The 24,334-nt window shown below is 33.3% G+C and overlaps 1 protein-coding gene across 1 annotated transcript; it reads left to right on the forward strand.

Moving 5' to 3' along the window:
- The first annotated feature begins 11,154 nt into the window (after positions 1 to 11,154).
- Positions 11,155 to 18,118, forward strand: LOC127707423 (serine/arginine-rich splicing factor 2-like). The gene is made up of 3 exons (XM_052211930.1): positions 11,155 to 11,467; positions 13,320 to 13,565; positions 16,647 to 18,118. The coding sequence occupies exons 1-3, from the start codon at positions 11,286 to 11,288 to the stop codon at positions 16,744 to 16,746; spliced, it is 528 nt and encodes a 175-aa protein (XP_052067890.1). The 5' UTR covers positions 11,155 to 11,285; the 3' UTR covers positions 16,747 to 18,118.
- Positions 18,119 to 24,334: the final 6,216 nt, after the last annotated feature.

Genomic DNA, 24,334 nt, shown 5'->3' on the forward strand with positions numbered 1-24,334 from the left:
TGGTCAAACAAAAACTCACCAATGATCAGTTTCACAAAAAATAGTACGACTAAAGTGGATCGTAAGTCATGAACAATTCAGTTTGCTTACGATCAACTTTAGTTGTAAGATTTTTTGTACAACTGATTACAGATTTCCTAAGTTCAAAAACTAATAACTCCTTCAAAAGTCAAGTGATGAAATTTTTTTGTAGATGCACATCTACATATAATGTCCTTATTTTCTACAAAGTGTCATAAAATTCTGTTGTGTGATTTCAGAGGAGTTGCGATGACAAAATGTTGCAGTAGTAAATTTAGGGCAAAATTTTAAGTTCAAAGTGGCTTAACTCCTAGAAAAAAATGGAATAAATTTCCTGTCGATATTCACATCTACATCAATCTACATCGTATGTCTTAATCTACAAAGTTTCGTGAAATTCTGCTGTGTGGTTTTAGAGGAGTTGAAATGAAAAAAAAAAATGTTGCAGTAGTGTATTTAGGCCAAAATTCTAATTTCAAAGGGGCATAGCATAACTCCTAGAAAAAAAAGTTGAATCATAATTTCCTGTCGATAAACACATTTACATTTTTTTAACTCAAAACTCCTGTCCTGCCTATTTTTTTCAAATTTCAAAAAAAAAGAATGCCCTCCTCTGCCATTTCAAAAAAATTAAATTTCCAAATTTCATGCCTACCGGCGTTTCCGGTAAAATTGTTACTTTATTGTGTAACACTAATTAACTGACAATGGGAATAAGTTAAATACCTAATTCTTTGGCAGTTTTATCACCTTTGATAATGATTGTTTACTGCTAATTAGTGGATTTAAGATAATTGAACAAATACTAGATATTTAATACAGAATGAAATGTCCACATGTTATCCATTTGTAATGTTTATGTACAGTATGTACATCTGAAAAAAATTATTTTAGTAGGCATAACATAAAAAATAAAATCTTAAACAATTTCAAAGGCATACATAGTTTTGACTTAATTGGTAAAGAATGTTTTGTTTCTTAACCATGAGTATGAAATTTAAAGAAGAATCAAAGAAATTTGTACTTTGAACATAACAAGATTCACTTCCTGTTTAACTTCTTGTATTTTATAATCCTCCTGACATAGGAGCACTCAACAAATTTATTTTTAACAATGATGGAGAAAAATGTAACTGTTTATACCTTCTGCAATATATTATTGCATCAATATAATATGATCATCTCCTGTCTCACCTGTTATATTTATAAAACTCCTTACTGAGGAGCACTTTGGTGTGCACTTAAAAATACTTTTTCGTAACAATTCAAATGATAATAAATAACTGTCATTAATCACATATATACTATATGTTTGAACAAGTAATTTAAATGTAGATTACATTAAACTTTCAATTTTGCATGTATAACTCTTTCAAAACTAATTGTTTATTTTGGTATAAGTTGAAATTTCTGATGATTATTTGCAATACCAAATGTACAAGTTTGTTGGTAGATTAACATCAAAATGATATGCTTTGCTTAATGGTATGATAAATTGATAAAAAAAAATTCTTACTGGAACCAACATCAAGAACACATTAATTTCTGAATATGGTTTAAATACAACTAATGTTCTCCAGCTGAGCCTAGCAATATTCAAGGTAATTTATACACTGTCCAACATTGCCCTTAAAATCTGGGTTATAACGCTAAAGTGCCCTTTCAGACAACTAGTACCCTTCTGCCCTTAGATTCAAGCTGGAACATTGTGTACTATTGTGATAGACATAAAATGGAGATTTATACTTACTAACCATGCATTTAATTTTTAAATGGTTATTGCCCAAAATCGGTCTTACCTGGTACATGGACGACAAGTCACCTGTCTTCTCCAAATTATAATAAAGGGACAAAATTCGCTAAAACAATAAGAAGCAGGTGTCCTCAATAGAATCTGTGAATTTTCGTTGAATTTTTAATAAAATGTAAATTAACAAGAAAGATAATTTGGATGACAACAAAAAGGAAAGAAGACATCACCCATTACATGTTCACGACTCCATTCCAACCAGTTTCAGGATACTTCAAAAATATGTATTTCGGAAAGAAAATCAACATGATCAATGAAGCTAAAACTTACAATTTTTGAATCCATGACTTGAACTTTAATATCAAAACTGTTCAAAATCTACTTCTAAATTTCTATAAAGTACAGTGAAGCATGCAAATTAATTTTTTTCAAATAATACTTTTTCAATTATAACACTGAATGGAGAGAAGTCTTCATGAAATTTATCTTTTAATCACCACATCTGCTTGCCTCAGCAAGCAGTTAATACACCTGATCAATGACAGCAACACAACATATCAGCATGGGAATGTTCAGGAAAAACAACAGCAAACTGCTCTGCTCATTTTGGTAGCAGCTGCACATATGAATAAAAGAAAGATGAAACCTTGTCAATTTTATGAAATGATCACAACCATGTTCATGATCAACACAAATAAGCACTAAACACTTTAATCAATATTTAACATTAATGCTGAACACTGCTACTTATTTTAAATAAGTAAATACATTATTTTCCATTTCACAAAATTTTGTTTCATTAATCATTTCAAAGTATATTCAGTTTCCATTTTTCCACAATTGATACAGTCAAAATTTAAAATTTGTAAATTCATTTTTTTCAAAATTTTGTTTCATTAATCATTTGCGAACTCATACAGATTCCATTTTTTCCACAAAAAACATATTCAACATTATTTGTCTTGTTTGAACAATTCTAAATGTTAACACGCAGCAACTGTGTCAATATCAAACTTTAATTTGTCACAAAAAGTATACGTCCAATGAAAAGTAAAATAAAAAAAATATGAACTCCAAGGAAAATTCAAAACGGAAAGACCCTTTTCAAATGTATCTAGTCTTAATCAGGTACAACAAAAAGCAATTGAAAATATTGGGGATAAAAGCTTACAAAACAATGGTTTACACGTACCATAACATATGTTTTCTTTCTCCTAAGTATATCTTTTTTGAATGGTGAGTTTTAAAAGAATGATATATATAAAGTTGAATAAATGTTTGAAATTTTTTTTATAAGAACTGTTTCATCGAAAATAGCATGCAGCATTTAGGAAGGTTATAGCTGTGGCATATCGATTGTGTGGTCTGTCAAAAGTTTGGTAATGTTTTGAACAAGAGGCTGCCAAGAGCCTAAATCACTCACCCAGCAGGGTAAAAAATATGTCATTTTGATATTTTTTTCTTTCTTGCAATCAATTTAAAGGCAATAAATCCTGTTACTAGTGAAAAAAAATAGCCATATTGTCTTACTTGCAGATCTAATTTAGCTGATTTTTTCTATTTCAAGTTTCTCTCCAACTCCAATAGTTTTTAAGATAAATGCAAAAAATGGGTAAAAATCATCATTCAAGGAAATTAACTTATATAAGGAGTCTGTTGAGTTTCAACCATGACAAATGATTTGTAAATCTTATTGTGCTGAACAGTTCTGCTTTTTACTATTTCTCGCAGTCTGTTATAGTTCGTGCAGAAAACGCACAAATAGAAAAAAATCTTCTTTCAAGGGCAATAATTCCTTAATTTCTTTGCTTTTTACATATCTGTCTATATTGATTTCTGCAAAAAAATGCAAAATGGATAAAACCATCTTTTAAGGGCAATAACTCCTGCAAGGGGTCAATTGACAATTTTGGTTATGTTGACTTATTTGTAGATCTTGTTTTGAGTACAACTTTTGCTTCCAAGAACAAAAACTATAAGAGATTAAATGACAATTCATGCAAACTGACTTACTTAATCTTTTTTTGCTGAACAGTTTTGCTTTTTACAATTTTTCTCCATTTATTATAGTTTCTGCAAAAATTGAGTAAAATTAGTCTTCCAAGGGCAATAACTTCTATAAGGGGTCAACTGACAATTGGTCCATGTGGACTCAATTGTAGATCTTATTGTTGTCGTTCTTTTTTCTGTTTAAAATTTCTCTCCATCTATATTGCTTCAAGAATTTTGAGTTATGCCCCAGAAATCTACTCTGAAGTAACTGTATTATAACAAAGTTAATGTAGGACTTTCTTTGAGATACTATGGTGTCAGGGAGACACAAATGATGCCCCCGCAGATACAAAGTGTTATTTCAAAAAACAAATAAATGTGGATAGTGTCCACATGTGGACACAGATGATGACCCCGCTTGCATATCATATAGTTATAAAGGGACATAACTGAAGAAAGGTAAAAGTGACGCTACCCAAATTTGAACTTGATCTGAGTTTTGTGGTAATAAGCATTGTGTGTAAGTCTCATAATATTTGGTTGAGGCTAACTTAAGTAGAGAACAGAAACTAAAAATTCAGCAATTTTTCTATTTGTAAACACGCATAACTCTAGAACGGTTGTGTATAAGTTTTATAACATTTGGTTGAGACGAACTAAAAAATTCAGCAATTTCTATGTTTATAAAGGGACATAACTCAAGAATGGTAAAAGTGTCGCCACCAATGTTCGTACTTAATCTGTATTATGTAGAAATAAGCATTGTGTATAAGTTTCATAACATTTGGTTGAGGCAAACTAAAGTTAGAAAACGGAAACAAAAAATTTGTACTTGATCTGAGTTTTGTGGTAATGAATATTGTGTATAGGTTTCATAATATTTGGTTGGGGCAAAATTAAGTTACAGAATGGAAACTAAAAATTTTGCAATCTTTCGATTTATAAAGGGGCATAACTCAATAATGGTTAAAGTGACACTACCCAAATTCAACTTGATCTGTGTTTTATCAGTGGAAGTCAAAATTAAACATTGCATTGTATAAAGCATTGATTGTAGTTGATTCAACCAGAATCATGGACAAAGGAAGATAACTCCGATTCTAAAAATTACTAGATATTTGGAAGAAAATAAAAATTTTGTAATTTTTCCATTTATAAAGGGGCATAACTCTAAAACGGTTAAAGTGACGCCACCAATATTCAAACATGATCTGTGTTTTGTGGTAATAAGCATTGTGTATAAGTTTCATAGCATTTGGTTGAGGCAAACTTAAGTTAGAGAACAGAAACTAAAAATTTTGCAATTTTTCCATTTATAAAGGGGCATTTAATACTCTAGAACGGTTAAAGTGACGCCACCAAAATTCAAACTTGATCTGTGTTTTGTAGTAATTAGCATTGTGTATAAGTTTCATAACATTTGGTTGAGGCAAACTTAAGTTAGAGAACGGAAGCTAAAAATTTTGCAATTTTTCCATTTATAAAGGGGCATTTAATACTCTAGAACGGTTAAAGTGACGCCACCAAAATTCAAACTTGATCTGTGTTTTGTAGTAATTAGCATTGTGTATAAGTTTCATAACATTTGGTTGAGGCAAACTTAAGTTAGAGAACGGAAGCTAAAAATTTTGCAATTTTTCCATTTATAAAGGGGCATAACTCTAGAACGGTTAAAGTGACGCTCGGCTGTTACCACGATCAGTTTAACAACAGTGAACAAAACGGTACTTAATCCTTAGATCTGGCATTACAGGCCAAGGTTTAGGAAGGTTAACTACCAGTTATTACGACGCCGACGGCCACGTCTCGGAGCGACATCTCGAAAATCATCAGGTCGGTCATATCTTGCCATCTGCACTCTTAGCTCCCTGCCGTCCATAATTGCTCCGTCCATAGCATCTACAGCATCTGCAGCGTCACGTTTATCTGGGTATCTAACGAAGGCAAAACCTCGACTTTCTCGGATTAATCTGTCTCGAGGAATGTACACATCTCCAACTTCACCATATCTATCGAAAGCTCTCCGTAAATCGTCTGGAGTAGTTCTGTATGTGAGATTGTCAACTTTTAGGGATATCATCCCTGAAATATTAGGAGGGTTTCTTCCAAAACTCATGATACATATAGTAGGTACGTCTGTTCAATCGGCGACAATGAAATAAACGCTTTGTTGATTCAGATCAAACATGCTAGGCAGCTGAATGGGCAATGTGTAAATTGTGGCAGGGATACTATCTAAAATAGAGAATGGAAATGGGGAATGTGTAAAAGAGACAACAACCCGACTATAGAGCAGACAACAGCCGAAGGCCACCAATGGGTCTTCAATGCATCGAGAAACTCCCTCACCCGAAGGCGTCCTTCAGCTGGCCCCTAAACAAATATGTCAGTCATTCCATAAAAATCTGTACAAAAAGCCGTAAAAATACGTCTCTAGATGTATTTAAAGTAAATTTAGTGTTTTCCTTTATCATACTGATAATTTTCTCACGGTAAATGTTCATTTTCACCAAAAGCTTGCAAAAAAAATCGTAAGGAATCTTGTAAATTGTAGATTCTGAAACTTATAGATGCTGTGAAGTGTTATATATTTTCGTGTAAAATACGGTTGTCGCTTTTTCTTATTTTTTCTACGCTATGATGATTCTTTTGATATTTACACGTATACTAGTTCAGTGATAATGGACGTCATACTAAACTCCAAATTATACACAGGAAACTAAAATTAAAAATGATACAAGACTAACAAAGGCCAGAGGCTCCTGACTTGGGACAGGCGCAAAAATGCGGCGGGGTTAAACATGTTTTTTGAGATCTCAACCCTCCCCCTATACCTCTAGCCAATGTAGAAAAAACAAACGCACAACAGTACGTACAGTAAAACTCAGTATAAGAGAAGTCCGATGTCAGAATAGGAAACAAAAGAAAATAAACAAAATGACAATAATACATAAATAACAACAGACTACTAGCAGTTACTGACATGCCAGCTCCAGACCTCAATTAAACTGATTAAAAGATTGTCTTCATCATATGAATATCAGGCACAATCCCTCCTGTTAGAGGTTTTGTATTATATCGTCGTTAGGGGTTTAGTATTATACCGTTGTTATCTCTATTTTTATTTTAAATGCTGATGTAAGATAGCACATTTAACTAACCAATAGAATTAAAGTTCAAAACTAATTTCAACTTTTTAATTTTTTTAAATTTTATTTGTAAATATATCCAGTTCTTACTAAACTTTCTTCTGGGACTATCATACTATACTATTAGTATGATAGTCCCAGCTTTCTTACACCTCAGCACATGTTTTTTTTATAATATAACTATTATGACTATTATGATTAATGATTAATTTTATCAGAGACTAATATCACACATTGTGTTATCAAAAAATAACGGATTTTGGGAAAGGGAAGGGGGGGGGGGGGCTAAAAAAAATGTCCTCTTCCCAAGTACCTCAGTACGCCCAAGGATTTGTCTTCCTATACACAGGGGCTGGTCCAGGTGAGGGCTTAATGGGCGTACGCCCCCCCCCCCCCTTTCCAAAAAAATAAAATAAAAAAACTATCGTAATCTGCTAATATTGTATTGAATATGGCAATTTATCATTATTTTATGTTTTTTAGCAAAAAAAGGTCGAAAATTTTTTTCGCCTCGATCCCTCGGCGGAAGATTTGATTCTACGCCCCTCTTTCAAATATCCTAGAAACGCCCCTGATACATGCTATACAAATCCTTGCTATGCCCAAAATGAGAAGAATAATTCCAACAGACAGTATACTATGTCATTGCTGTTTTCATTTTTAAACCTGTAATAATTGACAAACTATAAGCAAGTGTCAAAATTTCTCTATCTGAATTTTCCATTAACCAAACTGATAAAAACAGATTTCAAATGATTTGTTAACAGAGTCATTTTTTTTAAGTATTAGTGTTTTTACCAGTTTTTACTAATTATTTTGCCAAAAAAGGGATAACTAACATTAATCAAAGCTTTTCATATTAACAGAAAATGCATCTCGAGAGCCGTAACTACCATTGAAGCAATTGACCAACTAAATTTCGACACTGAAATATTTTTTTTTTTGTGTATATCTTTAAGGTAATTAAATACGAAATATAGTCATTTGTTTTTTGTTTGTTTTTTTTTTTTTTTCTGTCTCAAGTTACCCTTAATTTCTATAACTTGACATCGTTCCTCTTAAATTATTCTTCCCGGATATAACTCAGCAAGTTTTTCGATTACATTAACCTAGTACCGAGCGGTCCTGTCTGAGTATTGAATTTCATTCTCTATTCGTTCGCTTTACAGATAACCTAAATATAAATAACACGAAACCTGCATGGATTAGTTTTAATCCATGTTTCTTTTAACTTAAAATTTTAAAGAACATCCCGTAATCCAATTTTGAAATTATTGAGGGACGGTAGGACCTTAAAACATGATTTCGTGTTTTTCTAATTCGGGACTATACGGGATCATGCTTCGTGTTCGTTTTAATTCGGGATTTAGGGACCCCCTCCTACCCCTTCATTATTCGATTGTCGATCTAAAATATCTTATCCCTGACTATTTCCAGAAATAATCTGAAATCACGGACCTACATGTAAACGGCGAAAACTCCAGTCCACTTCCCTGTATCTAAAAAAAACAAACAAACAAACTAAAAAAAATTAAAATTCAATATTCCTAGAATAACATAAAATGATATAGTTATATTCAATTTCCCGTACCCATAACATTAAAAGGTAGCATGTAGCAAAAAGAAAAACTAAAACTAATATTCATAAAATAACATTAAAATGAGAAAGGGGGTACCCCATATCTTTGTGAATTCAGATGACAAAGATATGATTACTAGTATCAGATATTCCTGAAGGTGAAATGGCAAAGTAGATCCCGATATACCCTGTTCAAGGTCCTTTGTCAAGGCTTATTTAAAGCTGAAAACTGATATTTAGCTCCGTCCGCAATGAAACGGTTTGAAATCAATCCGTGACATCTTCAATCTATGCAATGATGTCAAGCTCTCTGGAAATGTCCAGAATGCAGGATTTTACATTATTTATCCCAGACCCCCTGCCGAAATTTTTCGCCTCGCTTTGATCAGTTCTATAGTTTTTTTGCCTCGCTCCCCTCGGCGATCAGTTCTGCTTTACTTAAATAAGATGCCTAGTTACATTCTTGATCTCATCTTCTATTTCCTCATCACAGAGTTTGCATATTATATTTTCTAGTTTTATATTGACATGATTAAAGTAACGATCTTTTTCTAATTCAAGTTTATGAGCTCTAATTCTAAATCTTGTTTTTTAAACACATCTTTGAAGATAAAAAGTATGGTAATTTCAATAAGCATGGCTCAAAATAAAAGTTTGGTTTGAATAATCGATCAGGTATAAGCCGGTTTATTTCCAGATGTCTTATTTTGTCTTTTATTATTAAATAACTCTTTATTCCTCATGCGACAATATTTGAATATTAATTCTTTTTCACCATATATTTCATGTTTGTTTTAGATGAGAGTCGTTGATGCTCTTGTAAATCAAGGAATTTCAGGATATCACGAGTTCAATCACCATGATCACCCCTGACAACACCATGGCCACAATAAAAAAGACGGAATGTTTTGCAGTGGCGGAACCAGAACCTTTCATAAGGGGGGGGAGGGGGCGCTGACTGACCTAAAAAGGGGGGGGCGCTGACTGACCTAAAAGGGGGGGCGCTCCAGTCATGCTTCAGTGATTCCCTATATAATCAACCAAATTTTTCCCATGAAAAGGGGGGGGGGCGGCCCTCCAGCCCCCCCCCCCCCCCCCCCTTGGATCCGCCTATGTTTTGATATTTTTATAGTTTCTATGAGGACTGCCAGATTTAATTCATATCATTTTTATTTCTCTTATCTTTGGTAATAAAATGATAGATGACAATGAAGCAAACGGTGCATCTTCAGTACCGTGACTTTTTTTTTCAAAAGTTTTACATGGTAGTAAGAATAAAAAAATGTGTTGGGCTTCTGATTGGTTGGTATGCTTTTAATTTATTAATTGGATAAACCATTTATGTGCTAAAATAATTACAATTTGGAATTATTTAATTCTCTGTGAAATTGAATTTTTTTGGAAAAATGCATTTTTCTCAGTCTGTAGATATAAGAAGATGTGGTATGAGTGCCAATTAATGAGACAACTCTCCATCCAAGTCACAATTTGTAAAAGTAAACCATTATAGGTCAAAAGTACGGCCTTTAACACGGAGCCTTGGATCACACCGAACAGCAAGCTATAAAGGGCCCCAAAAATGACTAGTGTAAAACCATTCAAACAGGAAAACTAACGGTCTAATCTAAATAAAAAACGAGAAACGAGAAACACGTATGAACCACATCAACGACAACCACTGAACATCAGGTATACGTTTTTGTTTAGGGGCAGCAAAAGCCCGGCTCCGTGTGCGGGATTTTCTCGCTGTGTTGAAGACTTGCTGGTGGCCTTGAGCTGTTTCTGCTCTTTTCTTTCTTTCCCCGTTTCCATTCTCAATTTTATTGTAAATAATGCCCCCTCCCTCCCCAATAATTGCGCAATTGTAATCTATAAGGCAACACAGGACCATATGATTTACCACTCCAGCACGATATCATGGATTTAAACTTATTTAAACTTGAGCATCGTCTGAATTCCTCGGGGAAAGAGTTGCAGAGAAATGGAGCAGCATACATAAAAGATCGTTGTAAAGCGCGTACCTTGTTCTTCTCACTTGTGGTATCGGCTGGTAAACATTTATTTAATAATTAAATGTTAAGAGGTAACCTGATGAATAAGTCCTAGATGGGTTTTTCTCATTGCTTAAAATCTGGTAAAATCTTAAAACTGTTATTTAAAATCTGGGAACAGTATATCAATATATATGTTCCTGTTTAAAATAAAACATCTTTTTAAATTTTTTTTTTTTTCATCCTCGATAATGTCGTGTCCATAATTTCCACCGTGCTGAGCACTACTGCTATTTTTACAAGAGATGCAAGCGGAACACATGAAACTCGCCCCATTCGAAAATCCCCCCACACCAAATCGCCGCTTTTTTCTCCAACTCGCCCCACTGTGGTTTACCAAATCGCCCCACGTATGAAAAAAAGATTTAAAAAAAATAAAGGCACTGGGCGGCTACGGTTACATTGAAATGTAACAATAATAAAAAAGTTACTGTTACATTGGAGACTAATTGCGGGAATGCAGGGTTGGGAAAGGAACTGATTAATCACGAATGTAACAATAATATTTGTGTCTACAGTTACATTGTGTTATTGTTTTTTATATGATGGCGAGTTGGTAAACAAGAGCGGGGCGAGTAGGTGGAAATGTGGGTCGATTTGGTATGGGTTCCATGCAAGCGTTACATTGACATTGAATTTTAAGAACGAGGCTGGATAAATTTTGACGAGAAGGAACATGCAAGAAACAAAATAGGATCAATTTTATATACTTTACATACATAGGTCGAAACTAAAGCGACAAAATGAGTTACTCTCGCCCTCCACCAAACACAGAACGTATGTCATCTCTTAAAGTTGACAATCTCACATTCAGAACAACACCAGAGGATCTGAGACGCGCCTTTGAGAAGTACGGCGAGGTTGGCGACATTTATATTCCCAGAGATCGTTTCACTCGGAAAAGCAGAGGTTTTGCATTTGTCAGGTTGGTTTCTTTGACTTGTCCAGGTAATTGTCAATGGTTATCTTGGCAACAATCCCTATACTGCCCATTACTGGCTATACGGGACCTTAATTTAAAGTTTAATATGAGGGTAGGAATGGGTTCCCCACATGACAAATGACCGTAAAATATTTGTTAAACGTAAACGTTTTACTCCATTTGATCCTGAAGAAAAAATGAGATTTGACAAATGACTTCAAACACTTGAGGCCCATTTGACAGTTTACGGTAGCGAAAAATAGACGTTTGACGCTTGAGGATAAAGGGCATTTCTACCCTCTAATATTCAGGTTGTGAACTACTGTACATGCGTTTACTGTAGTCTCAATAATAATGTATTCTAGTCACTACAGCTCTAGTTCAAATATTTATGACGTCTTGAAAGGGGTAATTATTTGGACCTAACATCACTACTCAGCACATGGTCAAATCAGCACAATAAATACTGGACAGAGCAACAGACATCACCAACACTTAAACAAAAATACACTAAAAAGAGTGAACAATAAGCAACACATACTGACATACTACATAGCCTAGTTACATTTGTAGCTTTATCTGGGACATAAGTAAACATTAGTATCTATGTTGATGGTTTTCTGAAATATATTGACAGGACTCAATGCAACAATCATATCAATTACCTTGCCGAGTCAGTTCTAATTACAGATATGGTAAGGAAACGGAGTTGTGTCAACTTGCGTATATGAACTTGCTTTTATTGATGATACTATACGGCCCTACAATACAGAGATGCAAACAGTTTTGTTTTTTCTGTCAGACATTCTGATTGGGGCCTACAGGGTAGCAAGTTTTGCCAGACTTATATTTTCACTCAAAAATAAAATGAGACTCTTGAATGATTAATTTTTATTTTCTTATATATTATTGTAATCTGTGATTCATATTCATAAACATTGTAGTTTATTCAATATATTAATACATAAATGATGATCTAAGGGTTATTCCTCACAGGAGTACATTTTGTACTTTGACACAACTTGTGACAAGATAATCTATTTGTTCTTATGCCAATAAGAACAATTAGATCAAAAACAAAAACAGTGGCAAGCTACATGTACATTTGTACATCAAAACGAATATATGTGTTCATACATTAACTAAAATAAAGAAAAAATACACTCTTAGAAAACTAAAATAATAGTTGTTTTTGTTTGATTTTATAATTTACTTAAATCTGGTCATTACGACATTAGTTGTCCCTTAATAGAACTTTTGGTTTTCAGTGCTTTTCAACTACATAATTGATTTGACCATCTATTGTTCCAACTGTTCATGCACCACTGATGTGTCATATGCTATGGAGTCAAACTCGTTTTTTCATACTAAAAATGTTCTCGTTAAGGCGACGTATTTAAAGTAACATGTCATCTGGTCATGATCATGTAAATGTAGAACACAGCTGCTGGTTGAATCACTTGGTTGTTGAAAAAAAAACACAAAAAATTTGAACTGATTTGATTGAATACTCCAAAAAATCAAACATAGTTCAGTCCTAATAATTTTCATGAAGTCTCATCATGCTCATCTCAAAATTAAATTGAAATTGACAGACAGTATTTGTTAGGTGTCAGACCATTAGTTGATAATACATGTAAGTATTGATGGGAATAGGAAGACATTTCATAATTGATTTATATGATTCATTGCTTATTCACAATCAACTATCGAGCGATTCAGAACAATGTGAAAACTCTTTTGAACATTGTTTATAGATCAAGACTAATTTATTGCTGATTATGAACTGTTCGGCAAGATGTAAATTTCTCACAATTACAGGAATAACGACGCGATGAAATTTTATATATCTCAGGTACTATGATAAAAGAGATGCGGAGGACGCACTTGATTCAATGGACAGAGCCATGTTAGATGGCAGGGAACTCCGTGTACAGATGGCAAGATACGGAAGACCTTCAAATGACCGTAGAGGTGGAAGAAGGGGAGGTGGAGGTTATGGTGGGGGTGGTGGTGGCAGAGATGGAGGAGGAGGTAGATATGGAGGTGGAGACCGTGGTGGTAGCAGTAGGGACAGGGATAGTAGGCGGAGATCTTACAGGTAAACACAATTATAAATCATTCTACAGTTACAAAGATAAAAATGGAAAATCAGTAATAGTTGTAAATTTGTCGTAGCCTTCGATCCTGGTTCATTATTTTATAGTAAGTCATGGAGGATTATGATTACAATGAGTGCATGGTATAATGGCTTCATTTTTAGGAGAGAAAACATTTTGTCATCATATAGTTTGCTTTTCATTATAATTTATAAATCGTGCCAATTGTATAACCAGGAATGAAATTGAACAATTTGTAAGCACTGACTTAAAATTAAATAATTTAGATAGGCCAAGTGCTCAATTACATTTGTTAACTTTAAGAATAACAAGTTATCCTTTTGGTACACAGAAAATATTTTACTAATTTGTCAATTGATTGCTATCTCATTGACATAAAATGTACATGTATGCAACATATCCTTTTCTTCAGATTTATTTTTTTGACAGTGTTTCATGTACATGTAGGACCCTGTCATATAATTTCTGTTGACTTTTAACTTCTGAATGTACATTCACCATGGACACCAGAATTCACTTAAAGATCAGACACAATTATATTTTCAAAATAAAAAAATACCTGCTTTAACAGACTTTACTTGCTTTAGAGGCAGTGTATGAACTTGGATCCCAGGCAACATATATATCTGATTTCTCACATTTGGCAGACAAATTAAGAAAATATTAATGTTTTGTAGCTTGGTAGAACATGTAGAAGTAGCTTAAAAAAATGTTTTTTTTTTTGTTTGATCCAGTTTTGCTTTATGTGTGTATCTAAAAAAAAATTAAATATATTTTGTTATCAGGATATTGTTGATATTGTACATCAGTTAAGGGTTAACTAATTTAGATTTGAGACAATCACAGGAAGGCATTATGATATTACTGGTGTTCTTGGCTGGCATTTCAGTTCAGTTTTGTTACATGTGCAGAATTGTCTATTGTACTGTGAATTCATTATTTAATATTATTCGTGGGATACCAATTTTTGTAGAATTACAGGGTATAGGAAAACCATGAATTTAAATGTTCAAGGACGCACATATTTTCTATAAGCTTGTTTGCAGACTTTGGCAGAACTGCAAAATCAAATTTCCAGAAAATACACATTTGCTTCGCTCCACTAAAGCTGGTACCCATGATAATAACTCACTGTATATTGACTTGTTAAATCTGTTGCAGCCAATGATTTATTTAACACCAAAGATTTAAATGAGGTTTAACATTAATTGAAGTTTGTGCAACCAAGCCTAGAATTATAAATATTTCAGCAGGATTCCTTCTGAAGGATCAGCCAAGAGTGATCTTCAATCGAACTCTTTTTTTGTGTATCTTATTTTTGTTTGTATATATGTACAAATGTATTATGAATTTCCATCGCAAGAAATTGGGCATTTGTCTTGTCCATGTTTTTTTCTAAAAGATCAAAGTCATTTGAAAGTAATTGAGTTCTGTTGCTTGTGAGGAACTAGTATTAATTACTGTAAATTCAGAAATTATTGCGATGTATTTATTATTGCGAAAAATGCGACAGGGTTATAATCGCAATAATTTGGACTTGCATTTTTAAATTTTTTATATGAATTAAACAGAATTTTTCTCAATATCGCAAAAATTAAAATCACATTTTAGTCTAAAATGACAAAATCGCAATAATAAATGCACGCAATGATTTCTTAATTTACCAGTCTACCAGTTGATGCACACAAAGTGTATAACAGTACATGAAGAAAAATTAAAAAATAAACCTGAAAATACTTTGACCTTTTGAAAATAACATGAAAGTGAATAGATTGTCTAAATAACAGTGAGTCCTGAATGCAAGGCATATTCATATTTTTATTCAAATACTGTGTATTTATTATTAATCATGGAAAACTAATATTTGTGGATTTTGTGTGTTTAAGTTAACCACAAATTCAAGTGTTTAAAGAAATACAAATTTCCTTTTTAGTTGTACATGTATGTATAATGTTAAAACCTCTAATTACAGTACAATGTACATTGCATGTAGTACAGACACATTTATCTAAGAAAATGTAATTTTTCCTAAATCCATGAAATTAGTATTCATGAAAATATATAAATCCATAGTGAAATTTGAATTAAATCATTTGTTATGACATATCAAAATTCTATTTCATTTGCATACATGTTCATGTATTGACTATATAAAGCTACAAATACGATACACATCTGTTAATTTTAACGGACAAATAAATATATTTAAGTCTAATCAGCTCTATATATAGTATATATTTAATATCCAATTTCTACGTACCAACTAAAAAGCTTTACTTTCTTTTTGGACCCAGGGAAAGGGACCTGATATGAGTTTAAAAGGATCATAGATTCCTGTACTAGATAATGTAATCCTGGGGTAACATGCACAGTGCAGTCTACAAGCTCCTGTTGCAGTAGAATGCATATTGTGCAGTTAAGTTACACGAGCACCTGCTGCATGTGAAAGGCAAGGCAATCTTGCAGTCAAGTAACACGAGAACGTCGAGTTGTTATAGCTTGTATTGTAAAAGAGTAGCTGTTCCCAGATTTTTAGCTTCGAGGTTGTAAAATTAAGGAACCCGGTGTAGATTGTGGCAGGGAAATAATGGCCGACAAATTTAGTTTTAGAACAAGCGTTTATAAGGGGTAAGAGGTAAGATTGGAACAAAACTTTAATGAAAGCTCAAAAAGGTTACTGCTACCTAATTATGAATTATAATTAATGTTTATTCCCAAATAATGTCTGTGTTTAACACATGTAATAAATTGTTTATCATATATATATATATATATATATCATATTACATTTTATCAGAAAACTTGTTATTAAACTTAATTCTTTTTATTTATTTTTATTTTATTTTATTTTTTTAAAACTCAATCAACGGTTTAATCCACACACCTTTTCAGAAATAAAAAAAAAACAATTGTTATAAATTCAAGATTTTTTTCCCAGTACCAAGTACTGTGTTTTTTTAATCACTAATCTGATTTTATTTTATTTAAATTTCACAGGAAAAACATCAGATGTTTATCGAAAACTTTATATACTTATTTATTTCTTTCTTTTTAATCAACAGGTCCAGATCTAGAAGTAGGAGTAGATCACGATCAAGGAGTCGATCTGACAGTTCCAGAAGTCGTAGCAAGAGTAGGTCTCGTTCCAGGTCAAGGTCATAAACCAGATGATAAATAAGACTTCATAGCTTTGTGTTTCATTATCATGTATAAATAATGGCTTTATAGGAGCAAACATGTTAGCAAGGGGGGGTGTGGTTAGGTCTTTGGCTATTTAAATTTTGTATAGTATGGATGGAGGCAGAGGGGGTGGGGGAGATGATGATTTCCCAAATACAAATTGGCCTTAATTAACTATTAAACAAATTGTTGGATTTTTAGATTCTGTGCTTTACCTTCATGTGTATACTCAGTTGCCACCATTCATTCTAAGATCAATCCCGACAAATTGGATAAGGTGGTTCCTGGTTTGTCTGCTCCGTTTTTTTTTTATTTCATATTTGTATTAAACTTTTGTGCTAGAAAATAAACATTGACACAAGCTGCATTCTTTCACTCAAATATTTTTTTTTTATGACCTTTCGGATTTATTTTTATTTTTCGACAGATATTCATTTTTAATGGAGTTCATCATGTTCATGTTGTGTAGTTTTACTATGTTCATGTTGTGTAGTTAAACCATGTTCATGTTCATGTTGTGAAGTTAGACCATAAATTTAAGAATTCAACAAAATGAACAATTTGTAAATAATTTAATTCACAGTAATTAATTTTTTTACATTTTTTGTTCCTGGAAAAACAATAATAAAGTCTCATCAGAGTTGTTTTTTTACAGCCATTACATGTTTTATCAAAATTATTGCTTTGGTTGTTAATCATTTCTTATATATTTTGCAAAGGTCATTTACCAAATTTCAAGGAACTAGTCTTGGATGATCACAACTTTGAACCCTGCTTGCTTAATCTGAAATTTGTCAGAAAGTCATTTGAGGGGCTTTTATTATAATCTGGTATTTATTTTAAAGATTTGACCATTTTTTGTTTAGACAAGAAAAAGTTTGTTGTTCTTGCAGCTTAATGTTATGATATCGTTGATTTTCTTCTTTAAAAAACTTCGACATTTTTTAATTGTGTTCATTTTTTTTTTAATTCACTTTTTCTTTAAATCTGCAGTCTATCATTCATGGTTGTCCAAATTCATTAAATAACTTGCATAATATTCGTTGGTCAGGACAATTTTCTTTCAAAGAATTTGCAGCATGACGACATTTTTTTCTGCTAAATGAAATTCCAGTGTATTAGTCCAGAGAGAATATATATATATATATATATTTATTTAAATTTCAGTCTGACAGGTAAAAACACAAAATGATTAAATAAATTATAAGTCTACTTGATTTCCAAATTTTAGTCCATTGTTTTATCTAGGCCTAAAAATTGTTTTTTCTGTAACCCCATCAACCCAAACTTTTAGTGTCTACACTAAAGATTTTCTTGTCATTTTGAACAAAAACTACAAAAGTCAGACTGATAACCCTATTGTAAAAAAAAAAAAGAGGAATGACTTTGTATCCAGCAGTGTTTTGGATGCCAATTGTTGATACATTATATTGGCAATGGTAGCATTTCATCATATTGTATGTTGTAATAAAACAAAAAGACCGGTGTCAACATTATAATGAATGTGTTGTATTCTGCGTAATAAAACTACAAAAGTCAGACTGATAACCCTATTGTAAAAAAAAAAAAGAGGAATGACCTTGTATCCAGCAGTGTTTTGGATGCCAATTGTTGATACATTATATTGGCAATGGTAGCATTTCATCATATTGTATGTTGTAATAAAACAAAAAGACCGGTGTCAACATTATAATGAATGTGTTGTATTCTGCGTAATAAAATTTTGATCCTTTATAATTTTCGTTATTTTGCCATTGAAATCATTATTTATATAAACTTAATCCTTCCTATATATAAATCCATATCATTATATATGATTGTTAAGGATATTTTCATAGATTGCAGGTTTCAGGTAAAACAAACTTGTACAGTGGAATCATAACCTTCATAATTAACTGACAAACTGATACAATTGTTAAATATTCATGCAAAATCAGCTGATTAACTGGTACAATGGTAAAATAACTATGTAAAATCAACCAACGGAACCAGTACAATGGTAAAGAAATTATGCAAAGCCAACCAATAAAATGGACAATTGTTAAAACATCTATGGAAAATAAACTGATAAACCAGTCCAATGGTAAAATAACTGCAAAGTAAACCAAAAAACAAGTGCAGTGGTAAAAAAACTTTGCAAAGTCAACCAACAAACCGGTACAATGGTAGAATAACAGGAAAATCAACCAAGAGACAGGTGCTATGGTAGAATAACATGAAAATTGACAAGCAAACCGTTACAATGGTAAAATGACAGCAATATCAACCAACAAACCAGTACAATGGTAGAATAACAGGAAAATCAACCAAGAGACAGGTCCTATAGTAGAATAACATGAAAATCGACAAGCAAACCGGTACAGTGGTAAAATGACAGGAAAATCAACCAACAAAACGATATAATCTAAAATGACAGGAAAATCAAATCACATAAAAATGGTACAATGGTCAAAATGACAGCAAATTCAACCAATAAACCGGTACAATGGTAAAATGACAAACATCCAACAAAATGATTCAATGGTTAAATGACTGTAAAATCAACTAACAAACTGGTACAGTGTAAAATGACTGAAAAATCAACCAACAAACCGGCACAATGGTTAAACGAGAGCAAAATCAACCCAAAAACCGGTAAAATGGCAGAAAATCAACCAACAAAATGGTACAATGGTAAAATGACTGCAATATCAACTGACAAACCGGTACAATGGTAAAATGACTACGAAATTAACTGACAAACCGGAATAATGGTAAAATGACTGCAATATCAACTAACAAACGGTTACAATGGTAAAATGACTAATCAACTGACACATTGGAACAATGCTTAATACATGACTGCAAAATCGATCAATTTAAAATTTACAGCCAAAATCGAATTAGACAACATGAACCATGATTATGAACTCCGGTGCTCTGAAAGGGTTAGTTGTTCTGCTTGATACGTTAAGGTTCATGTGGACCCTTTGGCTAAAATGGCTGCGTTTTCACCTCGAAATTTACTTTGAGTACAGACAAACCTGTACATCTGGAAACGTTTTAAGGCATAGCATGCCCTAGATAGATAAAATTTAAATACATTGTATGTTTTAGAAAATTTAAAACTTAACTGGATTTTGCAGTGCACTTTTTTTCGTCCCTGCAGAAGATGATAAAATTAACAAACAGTTAAAGTTTCACTTGATATGGTCCACTCAGGTACACAGTTTAAATCACCGATTATTGTCAGGTATCTATTGTCCATGTCAATCAATAAAGTTCACTTCAATTATTACCTGTGGGGAAGTTTTCAAACCTCTTTCCCAACTTAGTTTATTTTGACACCTTCTGGAAGAATGAAAAAAAGTGCACTGCAAAATCCTGTTAAGTTTTTAATTTTCTAAAACATAAAATACATTTGAATTTTATTTATCTAGGGCATGCTATGCCTTAAAACTTTTACAGATACACGGGTTTGTCTGTACTCAGAGTAAATTTTGAGGTGAAAATGCAGCCATTTTAGCCAAAGGGTCCACATGAACCTTAAAGAGGTCCCCTGCTTGAAAAGTTTACTATAATAGACCATTTTCACTTTTCTTGAAGCCCTACTTGAGTGTTGTTCCTTTTGCACTATCGTATGTATTTGCATACCTTTATCTGTTCCATGTCGTGAACAACAGCCGATCCCTTCTATTTTGAGGGGAACGATTATAAGCGCTCGCCGAGTGTATCTAAACCGCATAAAAAGTTTCATTAGCATATCGATTTAAATGTGAGTAACAGATTTCAGTACTCAGTTAATGAGTGCCTTTCCAGTATATAATTGATGAGTGAAAGGACGGTGGATGTATTCTGGGTAGCAGATCAAGAACATTGTAAATGTTTTTACACGTAACACAAACCATGCTGTGACTAACGTCTGAGTTCAATTGTAGGTGTTGAAAAATCAAATAGCAAAAATACCTTACTCCAAGGAAAATTCAAATAGGAAAGTCCCTTATAATATGGCAAAATCAAAAGCTCGAACAGTCATATTCCAGACTTGGTTCAGGCATTTCCTTATGTAGAAGTGATGGATTAAACCTGGTTTTAGTATAGCTAGCTAAACCTCTCACTTGTTAAGTCCAACAAATGTAGGTTATTTTTAACTATATTTCAAATTTTCTTTGAAATATTAGAGAGGAAGGGCCAATTTCCCGTGGATTTATTAAACCAGAGAATACATCGTATTATATGTCTGGTCAAACATTTTTGTATTCTATTATTTGTAGGTCATTTTTCTCTATTCTCTATATATACTTTTAGCCAATTGTTCTCTATTCTTTATATTTTAGCTCCCCATTAAACTCCATTCTTTATATTTTTGGTCCTTTTTTCTCTATTCTTTATATTTTTTACCCATTATTCTCTATTCTGTAAACCCCCATCAACACCCTCATAAGAACCTTTTCTAAAGGTCTTTCAGTCGTAATGAAAAATATATTTATAGAACTATAGTATTCCTGAAATTTTCAGACGCATCAGACAACCCGTTGTTGGGTTGCTGCCCCTGAATTGATAATATTAGGGACATTTTGCAGTTTTTATACGACCGCAAACGTATATTGTTATGGCGTTGTCGTCGTCGTCCGAAGACACATTGGTTTTCGCACAATAACAATAAGGTTGGGATTGATTTTGGGGGTTATGGTACCAACAGTTAAGAAATTAGGGGCCAAAAATAAGCATTTTTGTAACTTCCAGACAATAACTTGTGTGTTAGTGTATGGATCTCTCTGACATTGTACCACAAGGTTCCATATCACAAAGGGAATGATGGGATTAATTTAGGGGGTAATTGCCTCAAAATTTTAGGAATGAGGGGGAAAAAAAACAAGCATTTTTCTAGTTTCCAGACAATAACTTGTGTTCAAGTGTATGCATAGGCGGATCCAGGGGGAGCCCTGGGGCCTGGGCCCCCCTTTCGTGGGAAAAATTTGGTTGATTATATAGGGAATCACTGAAGCATGACTGGAGCGGGCCCCCCTTAGGTCAGTCAGCAGGCCCCCCTTATGAAAAGTTCTGGATCCGCCACTTGTATGGATCTCTCTGAAAGTGTACTGCAAGGTACAATACCACAAAGGGAAGGCTGGGATTGAGTTTGGGGGTGATGAATTATAAGGGGGTTCAAAAATTTGGGGGGGGGGTTTCTTTTTTAAGACTTTTATGATGTATTTAAATTGGTAATTATGGTTGCAAACTCCATTGGAAATTTGAACATCATAGTGTTTTTCACAAAAGCAAAAATAAAAGGGGGGTATTTTTTTTTTTTGGAGGGGGGGGGGGTCAATTTCGCAACAGCATAGTGTATTGCACAAAAGCAAAAAATTGAATATAAATTCAAATCATATAACCAATTCTTAGTTCTTTGACTACAGTTATTCGGTGTCAAATATTTAATTACAATCCAAATTCAGACCGGTATCAAGCGCAAATATTGTGTCCATTTTTGCCCCAACTGTTCAGGGTTGGACCTCTGCGGTCGTATCCAGCTGCGCTCAGCGAAGCATTTTATTGGTTATTATCTTGAATATTATAATAGATAGAGATAAACTGTAAACAGCAAAACTGTTCAGCAAAGTAAGATATACAAATAAGTCAAACATTACCAAAATTGTCAATTGACCTCTTAAGGAGTTATTGCCCTTAAAAGTCAATTTTTCAGAATTTTTTTAATCTTTTAGAAATATATTCTCTTCTGCAACTACTTGGCCAAATTAAACCAAACTTGGCCTAAATCATCCTTAAGGTATCTAGTTTTAAAATGTATCCGATGACCCTGCCCATCAACCAAGATGGCCGCCATGGCTAAAAATAGAACATGGGTGTAAAATGCAGTTTTGGGCTAATATCTCTGAAACTAAAGCATTAAGAGCAAATCTGACGGGTTAAAATGTTCATTAGGTTAATATCTATCTGCCCTGAAATTTTCAGACAAATCAGACAACCCGTTGCTGGGTTGCTTCCCCTGAATTGGTAATTTTAAGGAAATTTTGCAGGTTTTGGTTATTATCTTAAATATTATTAGGGCCCCGCCGAATGGCGGACGCCCTATAGTGATCAGTCTGTCCGTCCGTCCGTAACAAATCGTGTCCGCTCTATATCTAGAGAACCGTTATGATTCCAAAGTTTATACTTCACATGTATATTAACCAACACCAGAGGGTGTGTCATAATGTATGTACAACTTCCTAGGTCAAAGGTCAAGGTCAAAAACTGGTTTTAGTTGACAACCCCATGTCCTATGGTAAAGATCGTTTCCGCTCTATATCTTGAGAACCGTTATGATTTCAAAGTTTATACTTGATATGTGTATTAACTAACACCAGAGGGTGTGTCATAATGTATGTACAACTTCCTAGGTCAAAGGTCAAGGTCAAAAACTTTGGTTTTAGTTGACAACCCCATGTCCTATGGTAAAGATCGTGTCCGCTCTATATCTTGAGAACCGTTATGATTTCAAAGTTTATACTTGATTTGTATATAAACCAACACCAGAGGGTGTCTCATAATTTATGTAGAACTTCCTAGGTCAAAGGTCAAGGTCAAAAACTTTGGTTTTAAAGATACAAATTTTTTACCACACATTATTCACAGCGGGGCCCACAGAGATGGCTCCCATCTCAATGATATCTAGTTATAATAGATAAAGATAAACTGTAAACAGCAATAATGTTCAGCAAAGTACGATCTACAAATAAGTCGACATGACCAAAATTGTCAATTGACCCCTAAAATTGAGGAGTTATCGCCCTTTATAGTCAATTTTTATGATCTTTTACAAAAATTTTCTCCACTTAATCTACTGGGCCAAATAGAATTAAACTTAGCCACAATTTTCAATAGGCCGGGATACATCTTGATTGAAAAATGTATCTGATGACCCTGCCATCCAACCAACATGGCCGCCATGGCTAAAATAGAACATACTGAGGGGTTTACTATAGAACTCTATGGGAAAATTGTAAAAAAACAATTTCAAATGGTCACAACTTGAAAACTAATTTAAATAATGACAAGGGGTCTTCAGTAACTATTGTAAGACTATAATGGGATGACCTGCTTTTAATTTAACTACTGGGCCAAATTAAACCAAACTTGGCCTCAATCATTATTAGGGTATCTAATACTATTTATTGTGATTTTAACCTTTATGTACATGATTTCCAAAACCACAGAAGATACAGGTGAGCGACACAGGCTCTTGAGAGCCTCTAGTTAGTGTTTAGATATAAAACAGGAGATGTGGTATGATTGCCAATGAGACAACTATCCACCAAAGTTCAAATGAAGATGTTAGCAATTAAAGGCAACCGTACGGCCTTCAACCAAGAGAAAAACCCATACCGTATGGTCGGCTATAAAAGGCCCCGACATAAAAATATGTAACAATTCCATTGAGAAAACTAACGGCCTAATTTATAACAAAACAATTTACGAAAAACAAATATGACAGACATGAACCAACGACCACCACTTAACTACAGGCTCCTGACTTGGGACAGGCACATATATAATGTGGCGGGGTTAAACAATGTCATGTTTGTGA

The sequence above is a fragment of the Mytilus californianus genome, unplaced genomic scaffold (genome assembly GCF_021869535.1).
Source record: "Mytilus californianus isolate M0D057914Y unplaced genomic scaffold, xbMytCali1.0.p SCAF_7, whole genome shotgun sequence".
Taxonomy (NCBI): domain Eukaryota; kingdom Metazoa; phylum Mollusca; class Bivalvia; order Mytilida; family Mytilidae; genus Mytilus; species Mytilus californianus.